The sequence below is a fragment of the Stenella coeruleoalba genome (assembly GCF_951394435.1).
Source record: "Stenella coeruleoalba genome assembly, chromosome: 2".
NCBI lineage: Eukaryota > Metazoa > Chordata > Mammalia > Artiodactyla > Delphinidae > Stenella > Stenella coeruleoalba.
Genome location: NC_137147.1, coordinates 150,673,302 through 150,686,897, shown reverse-complemented (window position 1 = coordinate 150,686,897; position 13,596 = coordinate 150,673,302). Strand labels below are relative to the sequence as shown.

The window sequence follows — 13,596 nt, the reverse complement described above, 5'->3', positions numbered from 1 at the left end:
CAACTGTCCTAGTAAGAGGGAAGTTGAGGGAGATTTGACTACAAAAAAGAGATGTGTCAGCGTGATACAGTGTAAGAAAGACTTGAGCAGCCATTGCTGGCTTTGAAGATGCAGCCACTAAAAGCAGTAAAAAAAGGCAAGGAAACAGATTCTCCCCTAGAGCCTCCAAAAGGAACACAGCTCTCTCGACACCTTCATTTTATCTAGGTGAGACCTGTGTCAGACTGCTGACCTGCAGAACTAAAAGATAATAAATGTGTGTTGTTTTAAGCCACTAAATTTATGATAATTTGTTACAGCTGCAATAAGAAACAAATACAAATATGTTCAGAATTTGGGGTGTGATACAGTGAGATTGGTTCTGGAAAAGCTGAGTCTGAAGTGCCTATGTGACATCTTAGTAAAATTGGTGAATTGATAACAGTTTGGCTGTATGGGTCTAGAGCTTAAACTGGGGATGTATAATTATGCATCATCAGTATACTGAGATTAATTGAAACCATCAAAATAGATGAGCTCACCATGGGCAAATATAGACAGAATACAGAGGACTTAGGTTGAGGAACAGGGGCCCTTGAAGAAACTGGGAAGGAACAGCCTAAGGTGTAACAGGAAAACCAGGATAGTGTGGCATCTAATGAATTAAAAGAATGAGAATGAACAAGGGAGGGTTAAAGGATGGTCAACAGAGTCAACCGAAAAAGGGTTGTCAAGTTAGAAACTGAGACTGTCCATTATATTTAGCAATGAGAGGTCATGGTATCCTTGATAAACACAAGTTTCAGAGGAGGAGACTGAATTCAATCAACACTTTGACTAAGCCTTGACTTTCTTCTTTCAAAAGAAAGAGGACAGGGTGGTAGCTAAAGAAGGGTTGTGTGTTTCGGAAGGATTGTTTTTTAGATGGAAAAAAATTAAGCACTGAACTCTTAATGGGAAAAGGTCAGTAGAAAATGAGAGCATAAAAGAACAGGAGGAAGAGAATAAATGAATTCAGAGACAGGAAGAGATGGAATCCAGGGCCTAGAAGGAGGAGATCAACCTTCAGATAGGCAGAAAGATATTTCTTCTGTTGGGAGGAAGGGAAGAAAGACATGGTACGGAAGTGAGGAACTACTGAGTTGGGAATTCGAAGTGGTTTTAATTTTGTGGGATACCTACACTGCATCTTCCTACTTCCTCAGAGAAGTAGGAGGTGAGATCATCTGCTGACAACAGAAGTGACTTTAGGAACTTTAGCTAAAGAAGCTTAAGTTAAAAAGAGCACATTTGTTGTCCATTTTCTGAAAACAGAGTTGTATATTCTACTGTCATTGGATGGAATGTTCTTAGCAAAAAAAATAAATGAGATGATTCTGTCTGAAGGCAACTTCTGAACTGTGGTATAGGAAGTAGGAACCCAAGCAGTTCAGTTTCTGAGATCAGTGTCTGAGAAGGCAAAGTACCAAAAGGAAGGAAGACACAGAAATATCTTCAAAATCTATACAAATCCCTATGTAGATTTGGAATCTACTGCTGAGTATTAAACTATATATGGGTAGAGGAAAACTCCATGAGGCTGGGAAAAGAACTACCAGGGAACTGTAACTGACTGTGACATGTTCAAATTCCAGTTAGACAGCACTGAGATCTCAGTCAACATCCAAGGAATGCAGTATAGACACTAGAGTGGTAACATTCTAGTGTAAAAGCTGAACTCTAAAGTCTAGCTATTCTAGACTTGCCACAACAGAGCTTAAACACAGCCTCAAAAGGATCAAACTAATCTGCAAGTAGTTTAGCTGCCAGCCAAAGAAAACTGCAATACATTTTAAAGAAAGAGAACAAAATCTAGACATTCTAAATAAATACTAAACTAAAAATTACTAGATGTGGAAAGAAGCAGAAAAACGTGATCCCATAATTGCAACAAAAACTCAGTAAATAAAAAGATACTTAGAGATAATATAACTAGCAAACAAGGACTTTAAAATAGCTATTATAAACATGCCCAAGGATAAAACAAGGAAAGAAATGGAGGATATATATATTAAAAAAATAACCAAGTGAAATTTCTAGAACTTAAAAAATGCAAGGTCTAAAATGGGTAATTCACTGAATAGAATTATAGCAGATTAGACACTTTAAGAAGATTAAGGAATGTGATAATAATAATAATAAAGAAATATAAAGTATCCAAAATGAAGCAAAAAGAGAAAAAAATAAACATAGCCTTAGTGTCCCGTGGAAAATTACTAAGGAATGCAATGCAGGCATAGTTTGAATCCCAAGATGGAAGGGGGCAAAGAAGAGTATTTGAATGGCTGGAAATTTTTGAAAGTTGATGAAAAATCATAAGCCCACAGGTTTGAGGAAGCTCAGTAAACCACAAGCAGGACAAAAACAAAGAAAACCATACTAAGGTTATAAAATTGCTAAAAACCACTAATAAATAATCTTAAAGGAAGCCAGAGAAAAAAACAACACATTACACACGGGAAAACAAGTTAAGAATGACAACAAACTTCTCAGTGGAGTCTATGCAAACCACAAGAAAACGGACCTACATTGCAAAAATGCTGAAAGAAAAAGTATCTAGAATTCTATACCCAGTGAAAACACCCTTTGTAAATGAAGGGAAATTAAAGACCTTTTTCAGATAAGCTAAAACTGGGAGAATTAATCAACAGGAGACCTACACTACAAGAAGATAAATAGCAAAATGGTATACATACATTCAACCAATCACAAGACAAAACTTGTCAAACTGGTTAAGAGACAAGCATATGATGTCAACAACAACAAAACACTTTAACTACAAAGACTCAGATTGCTTAGAAGTAAAAGAACGAAAAAAGATATGCCACACAAACACTAATTATAAGAACGATGGAGGGGCTATGGTGATATCAGACAAAGCAGACTTGAAAGCAACAAATGATACCAGAGTTAAAAATAGAAATATCATAATAAAAGAATCAATTCATGAAGAATACATAAAAATCCTAAAAATTTATGCTCCTATTAACAGCTTCAATACATGAAGCAAAACCTGACAAGATCAGAGAAAAAAAATTCACAATCACAAATATGAGATTTTAGGCATCCCTCTCAATAAGTGAAATAAGTAAAAAAAAAAAATCAGTAAGGATAAATGTCTTGAAAAACAATAACCAACTGATATATACATATATCAGTTTATATATCTATATATAAATATATATAGAGAGAGAGAGCACGCAGTCCATCCAATAACACTAGAATATACATTCTTTTCAAGTACACATGAAACATTCATGAATATATACCATAAACAAGATTCAATAATCACTCAACTATTTGGAAACTGATCAGCCTATATCTAAGTGTTCCATGGGTACAGGAATAAATCAGAATGGAAAATAGACAAAAAATTTAATTGAAAGATAATGAAAACACAACATAATTTATGGAACGTAGCTAAACCAATGCTTAGAGGATAATTTGCAGCATTAAATGCTTACAATGAAAAGAAAAAAAAGTTTGAAATTTCCTTCCTATTTACAAAGTAACAAAATTATTTAATATAATTAATTTTATTTATAAAATTTTTAAAACTCTAGCTAAATTGATCAAGAAAAAAGAAGACACAAATGGCCATTATCAGAAATTAAAGGAAACTGCTACAAATCCTACAGATAGGAAAGGATGATAAAGGAATATTATGAACATTACACTAACAAATTCACTAACATAGGAAACATGAACAAATTCCTTGAAAGACACAAACACCAAAACTGCGTGAAGAAAAAATTTAAGAATTTAATAACCTTATAATAATTAAAGAAACTGATTTCATAACTAAAACCTTTTCCACTGATAGTTTCACTAGTGACCTCTACCATAAACATTTAAAGAAGAGGGAATTCCCTGGCAGTCCAGTGGTTAGGACTTTGCGCTCTCACTGCCGAGGGTCCAGGTGAGGGCCTGGGTTCAATCTCTGGTCGGGGAACTAAGATCTCACAAGCCGTGCAGTGTGGCCAAAAGAAAAAAACAACCAAACATTTAAAGAAGAAATAATATTAATTTTAAATAAATCCCTTCAAAAAATAAAGGAAAAACACTTCCAAACTCATTTCATGAGCCAACATTACCCAGAGAGCAAAAACAAAAAGACATTATAAGAAAACAGCAGATCAAAAGTCCTGATTAACACAGACAATAGTCTTTAAAAAAACAGCAAATCCAATGTAGCAATATATAATAGTATAACACAACATACGGAAATATATGCACCATATGGAGTTTACCAGGGGAATGCAAAGATGGTTGATTTTGGAAAATCCCTCAGTGTAATTCACCTTTTTAACAGAATCATGTAGAAGTACCATGTGATTATTTCAGTAAGTGCAGAAAAAATCATTTGATAAAATCCAACATGTATTTTTGATAAAAATCCTCTTAGCAAAATAGGAACAGAAGGGAACATGTTCAACTTGAAAGGAGCATTCATAAAAAAGCTAATGCTAACATCACATTGTAAGGTGAATGAATAAACGGCTTTCTCCTAAGACTGAGAACAGGGAAGTAAATCCAATTCTCACCATTTCTATTCAACATTGAACTGAAGGTCCTAGCTGTGAATAAGGTGAGAAAAATGAGTAAGTAGACATTTAGACTGAAATGGAATTAAACTTTTCTTTATTCATGGATAATATGATTGATTTGGTAGAAAATCCAAAAAACTCTACATCTCATATGAGAATTTAGTAAGTATGCATACTCACAAGGTCAATATAAATATTAGCAACAAAACATTGGATAACAAACACTTTTTTTTTTTTTTGCGGTACGCGGGCCTCTCACTGTTGTGGCCTCTCCCGCTGCGGAGCACAGGCTCCGGAGGCGCAGGCCCAGCAGCCATGGCTCACGGGCCCAGCTGCTCCGCGGCATGTGGGATCTTCCTGGACCGGGGCACGAACCCGTGTCCCCTGCATCGGCAGACGGACTCTCAACCACTGCCCCACCAGAGAAGCCCACAAACACTTTTTAATGCCGTTTGTGATAACATCCAAAATCTTAAAATATCTAGGAATAATTTAAGCAAAACATATACAAGATCTATACACAGAAAACTAGAAAACACTGCTGAGAGAAATTATAGAAGAATCCACTAATATGGAGATATACTATGCTTATGGATTAAAAAACTTGTCATTAGGATGTCCACTGGCCCCAAATCTATCAATAAATTCACTGTAATCACAAACAAATCCCAGTAGACTTTTTTGTTGAAAGAAATTGACAAGGTTATTCTGAAATTTGTATGGAAATGCCAAAACCAATTTGAATTATCACACTACCTGATGTCAAGACTTTTGACAAAGCTACTGTAAACAAGACAGTGTGGTGATGTCATAAAGAAAGAGACAGCAATTGATGGAAAAAAGAGACTCTAGCCAAAGACCCACGCATAATGGTTTTTGATATAGGAAGTGACTGGGGAAGGGTAGACTTTTCAATAAGTGATGCTGGAACAACTGGATATCTATCCATACGGTAAAAAATAAACACTGAAGTTCACCTTATACCAAACAGAAAATTTAAATCAAAATGGTTCACAGACCTAACAGAAAAAGCTAAAACTATAAAACTTCTTGAAGAAAACATGATAAAATCTATGTGAGAAAGCTGAGCTATCTAGAACAAATGGAATGAAGAGCCAGCAAATCCTCCCCTCAAAATAACTCTAAAATGATGAAAAACTGTCAAAAAGAATGATTTTAGGGCTTTGGAAACTGATGAAAGGCAACAAACTGAGAGGTCTTTGGTCATTAAAAACTACTGAACTTCAGGTATTAACTGTGAGAGTCTGTTTTACTCTTGCTTGGGGCTTCTCCCATGACCTATCCCACATGGATGAGGCTGACTGTGTGTAAACATAAAAAGGAAACCATGATGAAAAGGAATGAAATAATAGGGAATCTTAATAAAAACAGAGAAACTAGAACACAGGGAAAAATAATCAGAAAAAAAGAAACAAAGCCCCAGAGACTAGAGTGATAAAATCAATAATTTCAACAGCAGTGTAATGGCAGCTTTCTATGGAGAGGGGAATCCAAGGGACAGAAAAAGTATTTGAAGAAATAATGGCTGAAAACTTCCCAAATCAAATTAATCTACAGATGCAAACTCAGCAAACCCAAAGTAGGATAAACACAAAGTGATCCACACCTACATATATAGTCACACTGTTGAAAGCAAGAGTAGGTGGGTGAGTGAACAGTGAATGAATTTATGAATGAATCTTGATAGCAATAAGAGAAAAACAACTCATCATGTACCAGAAAACAACATGATTAATGACTGACTTCTCATCAGAAACAATGAAGGCCAAAGGAGGAAAACTATCCTTCAAAACTGAAAGTAAAATAAAGACATTCACAGATAAATACTGATCAAGAGAATTCATTATGAGCAAACCTGCCTTGTAAGAAATACTAAGGGAAATCCTTTAGACCAAAGGAAATTATCCTTAATTCCTCTGTTTCTCCCTTCACATTCAATACGTCAGCAAGCAAGGCCTACTGGCTTTATATCGAAAATATGCCTTGAATTCATCTATTTTTTCCCCATCTTCCACTGTCATCATCCGAGCAAGAGCCTTATATTCTCACTTGGACTTTTCCACTAGCCTAACTGGCTTTCCTGCTCCTACTCTCATCCCCCTACAAGCCCATTTTCCAACAACAGCTAAGGTATTAAAAAACAGAAAAACAAAAACAAACAAAAAAGCTAGATCATACTATTTTCTTACTTAAAACCTTTTAATTGGCTTTCCACTCACTTAGAAGAAAATACATACTATTTGCCATAGCTAAATAAGCCCTATCTAGACTTTTCTCCTATCATCCTCTCCTCCTTTCATAAGTTCCAGCATACTGGGTTCTTTGTATTCTTCAAACATCCCAGACTCATTTCTGCTTCAGAATTTTTGTACTTTCTGTTCCCTCTGCCTAGTATGTGTCACTGGCAGATCTTCATACAAGACTGGCTTCCTATTATTCAGGTCTTCTCTCAAATGTCATTTTCTCAGAGACTTTTCCTAATCACCCAATCTGAGGTTATCCTACCCACCATCAGTTGTCTCCTGTTGCCTTTAAAAATTCTGTAATAGTATTTATGGTTACCTGAAGTTATAATGTTTACTTATTTTACCATTCATTTAATGTCTACTTCACACAATAAAATGTAAGATTCATGAAGACAGAGATCTTACTATCTTGTTCATCAAATACATATAAGTTTAAAACTTATGCTAAAATATAAACACTCCTGAACTCTTGAAAGATTAAAAAAACCCTTTTTGTTCTTATTTAGTATTTTATAAATGCCATATTTAATAAATTATAGTAGTCTTCTGTCTCAATTTTCTCAATGAAAAGAAAAAATTGAATAATCCTCCAACATTATCTCAGATACTGAAAAAAAAAAAAAAAGGGCAGGAGGTCTTAGATAGCAACTGTATCTGTCTTGTTTACCACTGTATTCTGACACCCAGACAGGGTCTAGCACAGAGTAATTATGCAATAGTTACTGAGTGACAGATATAAACAATGAGACTCCAGAGATGGGAGATTCAGAAAATGCTCTGGGGGGTGGGGGTAAGGTCGCCCAATCCATCCCCAATCACCACCTCCCTAGATCTTAAGAGCACTATTAAATCTATTTTAACAGACTGAATTTCTTGAGGGCAAGGCAACATGTCCTTTTAATGTTGTATCCCTTATACCTAGCATGGGCTCAATAATTATTTTTTGAAGTAAATGCAAGAGCATCAGTTTCTTCATTTGTAAAAGAGAAGTAACAAGATTATCTGCTTCAGAGGGTTACTGTGGAAAAAAAAAGACAATAAAGGTAAGTGAAAAAAAGGGGAAAACATCCCCACAAAGTCCTCTTTCTTAACTATTAGGTTAGAAAGGCATAGGAGAACTGATCAAGTTACCTGTTCTCCTATGAAGTACTGTTATCTACTCACCTACCTAGAAACTAACAATAATATCATAAACTAATAAGATCCCATACTATTTCAGCACCAGACACTACAGACACTTACTCCCTAACAAAAAAATGTTAGCTTATAGTGAAGACCTGAACATGAATAAGAAAGTTCTGATATCACAAACATAGAAAGAGGACTAACTACAGTGACATTTTGGGGAATCTAACAGTGCAGAATCACTGAATATTCTAGAGCCTAGGGAACATTCCATTAATATACACTTCCATGAAAGAAGTCAGTACTATTCCAGTAGTCTCAGTAGCTGCATACTTCTTCCCTCATATGTTTAAGAGAAGATCTAAGGAACTAAAAACACAATCTAAATTTAAACTATTTTTGTGGCTTTACGCCTAAAGGCCAGCAATCCAAACATAAAAAGTATATTATAGCAACAAAAACCAACCCATAAAGTATTTTAAAAAGCTATCATTTAAACAAATTCTTATAGTCTGCAAGTCAAACCTGAATGTAAACTATTATTGTGGTTTTAATTCCTGAAGTCTAGCAACGCAAATACAAAAAATACACTATCACAACAAAACTTAACCCATCAAACATCTTGAATTTTTTCTTTAACAAATCCTTTAAGAGTTGTTAGAAAAGAAAAATAAACATTCACTTTATTAAATGCTGAAGTGATCTTTAGTAAAAGCCAGTAAGTTTCAAAAACATGCAATTATTACTGATGAGATATAGGAAAGTATCTAGACAGCACATAGCCAGTTCACCCCTAGGGTTGTAATTAAATGTCAAATTTTATTCACTTAAATTGAGTTATACTTAAAATAAATATTTACTCAAAAATGTATTTTATATAGTGGGAAAAGCCTTATAACAAAAGAACTTTAAGATTAGTTATTTTACTTACCAAAATGCAGTCCACTTTAGATTGTATAGTTTTGCTAAAAGAAAAAGAAAGTTAAGTTAATAAGACTGATAAATTTATTAAATGTTCAAAGCATTTTCAAACAGACATCGTAATTCGTTATCGTACTATGAAAAAAATAAGCAAAAGTTCTTAAGATTAGGCATCATACCCTAAAACTGCATGTTTCACAAAGCAAAACAAAAGTCTGCTTCCCACTCATTGTACTAAATTCAATCCTAAAGCATGATCAGAATATTTTCTGAGTTCACTGCTACAGTCACCCTATTGCTGATATGCTCTATCTTTGTAAAAGATGTTTTTGAACAAAGTTTGTTTCTAGTGATACATAAAAGTGCAGATGTATTATTACACATAGAAATAGAACACAGAGTTTACAATGAATTATGATTTTTACTCTATGACTGCCACTCTGGACAATGATTTGTTTAGCATTTAAAAGCCATAATGGTGTAACATTATCTGTATTTCTAAAGACTTATTACAAAGTAGATTCTCTTGAGGACTTCCCTGGCAGTCCAGTGGTTAAGACTCCTCGTTTCCACTGCAGGGGATGCGGGTTCCATCCCTGGTTGCGGAACTAAGAGCCTGCATGCCGCGTGGCACGGCCAAAAAAAAAAAAAAGTAGATTCTCTTCCCCTCCTCTCTTTCTCCCCCTCTCTCATGCACACACACACACACAGACTCCATAGACATAAAAGTAATAATAAAGATTAGCTAATATAGTAATAAGTTGGAGAGAAAGACTGTATTTAGAAATAAATAACACAAAAAGCCACTATATAAAAATTTAACTGAACTATTGAATATAAGTGAACGATTAATATATAATATAAATGAAGCTGGTATAAAATAACTGAACTATAATTTGGATTTTAAAATATCGAAGTGCAAATGCAATGAAATCATGCAAAAGTTCAAAGACAGTTTATATACTATCTTGAATAGATGTTACAAACCAAATTATTTTCCATAAAAGGTTCTAGAGCCAAATAAATTAAAAAAAGGTGGTTATTTACCTTTGTATATAGCTATACAGTTAATCTATAGAGTAAGTAAAAATAAGTATTTAAATCACAATTCAGTTAATTCAATCAGTAACCTCAAAACTTTACACCTGTACTTGAATTTCAAATTTCATTATTTAAAGAACAAAGTATTACTGGATTAAGCTCAACTGCAAAATTCACAATGACTAAAAGGAAAAAGTAAATGATACCTCTAGGTAAGAGGAACTGAAATCCCCTCCTTACCATCCCACAGAAGATCTTTAGAAGTTTAAAATCTTTGGAGACTGTGTGTATAGCTTCTCACTCATTAGCAGCTAAAGTGTGCTGTTTTTCCCTCTTCTTCATAACTCCCACAGTTTCCCTGAGATAAGAAGGTAATCTACAGATTAAGAATTGATGCTAAAAAGTAATGTATCAAAAATACAACCGGGACTTCCCTGGTGGTCCAGTGGTTAAGAATCTGCCTTCCAATGCAGGGGGCTCGGGTTCGATCCCTGGTCGGGGAACTAAGATCTCACATGTCACGAGGCAACTAAGCCAACGTGCAACTACTGAGCCTGCATGCCCCAACTAGATAGAAGCCCACATGCCACAACTAGAGAAAAGACTGAGCCCACGTGCCACAACTAGAGACAAGTCTGAGCGCTACAACTAGAAGGAAGCCCACACGTCGATCCCGCGTGCGGCAACTAAGACCCGACACAGCCAAAAAAAACACAAAACAACCATTTCTCACCACCTTGGTCTAAACCATTATCATTTCTTTTCAAAACTGTTATAATAACCTTCTATCTGGTCTCCCTGCTTCTATCTTTACACCCCCACCACCTACCTTGTGGGCTATTCTCAACCAAGTAGCCAGAGTGATACCGTCCACCACATTAGTCCTACGCTCCAAGGTCCTTATCACGGCCAACAAAGCCCTGTATGATCCAGTCCTCTGCTATTTTTCTAATCTCATCTCATATTAGTCTACTCCTCATTCATTCAGCTCCTGCCACGCTGTCCTCCATGCTGCTTCTCAAGGCAGGAGTAGGGCCTTGCACTGGCTTTTTCGGTCAGCATCTAAGAATCTTCTCCCATGTAACTTATCTGTTCAGTTTCCTCATGACTTTGCTCAATATTGTCTTTCACAGACACTTCTTCCCTGACTACTTCCTCATGTAAAATACTCTCCATCACGCTCTATCCCTCTTATCCTGTTTTAAATTTCATTACTGCACTTACCACCATTTAATATTTTTATTAATTTATTTGTTTACTGGCTATCTTCCTTGTCTAGAATTTAAACTCTATGACAGCAGGATTCATCTGTTTTGCTCACTGCTGTATTACCATTTGGCATATGTTAGATGTTCAATAAAATCTGTTGAATAAATGAATGACAAACAGACATTTAGTCCCCCATATAAAGACAACTCTTTGGGACCACTTAAGAAAGAGTTTTCAGAGAAATTAATATGAACTTGAACATGTGATTATTTTAAAAACAATAGATCTAAATATATTCCCCTTCTACGAGAAAGTGACTGCTCTATAGGATATGTAAAGAGGATGACTGTGACTTCCTATCACAAACAAACAAGTTGGTAAATCTCTGAAAAGAATATGTAAAAGACGGCCTTTTAAAGAATAAACTTATAAAGTAAAATGGGAACACATCTAAATCTAGCCCTTCATACTTAACACAAACATGATAGAGGGATATAGAAGACATTTAAGTCCCCTTTGTTCTTCTGTCCAGTCTCACACCCTCCCCTACCTTCCCAAACACAACCATCATTAATCTGATGTATAACCTTCCCAGGTGGTATTTCAATACCTGTATTAGATCTACAAGCAACATACACTATTGCTCCATGAAGCTTTTAAGTGTTTATATAAATGCCATTACATTGTATATATTCTGCAAATGTCCTTTTCACTCAACCCTGTTTTTGAGATCTTTCCATGTCGACACACTTAGATGAAGTCCATTTATTTCAACTGCTCAAAGTATTCCATTGAATGAATGTATCAAATTTATTCATCCATTCCTCTATTGAAAGCCAATTATGTACTTTTCAGTTTTTCTACAAACAATGCTGCAATAATGTCTTTGTACATGTCTCCTGGTATACACAATCAAAAATTTCTCAGTTATAAGTCTAAAAGTTGATTTTCTAGGATTCATGGATATATCTTTTCAGTTTTATTATGTATTACAGAATTCCTTTCGCAAGCACTTGTATACATTCATACTTCCATCAGCAGTATATGTAGTCCCTATTATCCTGTCAACTTCCAAGAAAAAAAAATGTATATACATATGCCATTTATATATGATACATATATTATGCTGACATATATTAAAAACTTACTATTCTAATGGATATGAAAAACTCTTTGTCATTATCCCAATTACTAGCATTGTTGTATACCTTTTCACCTGCTTTTTGACCACATGGGTTCTCCTCCATAAACTGTTGGTTCTTGGCTTTTGCCCATTTTTAAGTGGAGTTGATGATTTCTTACTAAATTGTAGTAGTTCTTAATGTACTCTGGATACTAATCTTTTGCTTGTTACATATACTTAAGTTTGTTAGTGGTACATTTTAATAACTTACTAAAGTTTAAATTTTTGACTTAGTAAAATTTATTAATTTTTTTCCTTTATGACCTGTGTTTTTTGTCATAAGAAATCCTACCTAGCTAAGGTTTTAAAGACATTCTATATTTCATTCTAAAATTTCTGAAGGTAGTTTTGTTTTTGATCTTTATTTTAATCAGAATTTATTCTTGTTTGGTATCTGGCAAACCAATTGTTCTCTATTTTATTATGTCAAGTTTACATATATGTTTGAATCTGTTTCCAGCTTTTTTTCAGTTTTATTATTAATCTACTTGTCTATACTTAAGCCAACACCACACTTTGAATTTGTATGACACTCCTCAACCATTTTCGGAACAGCCTTGAGAATTCTTGGACCTCTAATTTCCAGGTGAGCTTTTTGTTTTTCCAACTCAACAGAAGTCCTAAGAGTTTTATTGAACTGCACTGATGTTGTAGATTGAACTGGGGGAGTTGACTGATAATTTGAATTTATTCTTGTCTGTTCTTTAAGAATGTCATGTAATTTTCTCTATATCTTTTGTTACAGAGTACTAGGTAGCTTGTAGATGGTATTGTAAACTGTATCTCTTTTTTCTTAATATGTTTTCTAATTGGCTTTTGCTAATGTGCATGCTGATGTGCAGAAAAACTATTGGTATTCTATGCTGGCCTTATATCCAGCAGCCTTCCTGAACTCTTATCTGTTCTAATAGTATGTAGATTCTCTTGTTGATAATAATTTCACTTACAATTAATGAAAATATTTTTTTTCCTTTCCAATCTTTAGGCCTCCCCCCACCCCCACACCCCGCTTCTTATCTAATTACTTTGGCTAAATCTCTCATCTAAAGGTGAAGAGTAGCAGTGATAGCAGACATCCTTGTTTCCAAATTTTGTTTCAAAAATTTAACATAATGTATCGTAATGTTCCATTTACTGGATGTTTTACAATTTCCTAAAATATTCTTTGAATAATGGATGCTTTGACTGAACTAAAATAAAATAATGCTTCACTATTGTAATGTTCTGCTTTGAAATGACAAGCTAACTTATATTAGAGTAACCTTCCCACCCTTAACAATTATAT

The 13,596-nt window shown here is 34.6% G+C and overlaps 1 protein-coding gene across 2 annotated transcripts in view; it reads right to left on the bottom strand.

Annotated features, from left to right (window-relative positions):
• The window catches only part of RFX7 (regulatory factor X7), a 148,712-nt gene that overhangs the window by 88,835 nt on the left and 46,281 nt on the right, over nt 1–13,596 (bottom strand). For both annotated transcript variants that reach the window (XM_079912285.1, XM_079912284.1), the window contains exon 3: nt 8,889–8,922. In XM_079912285.1, coding sequence (XP_079768411.1) covers nt 8,889–8,922 — 34 coding nt within the window. The remainder of the gene's footprint in view (nt 1–8,888; nt 8,923–13,596) is intronic.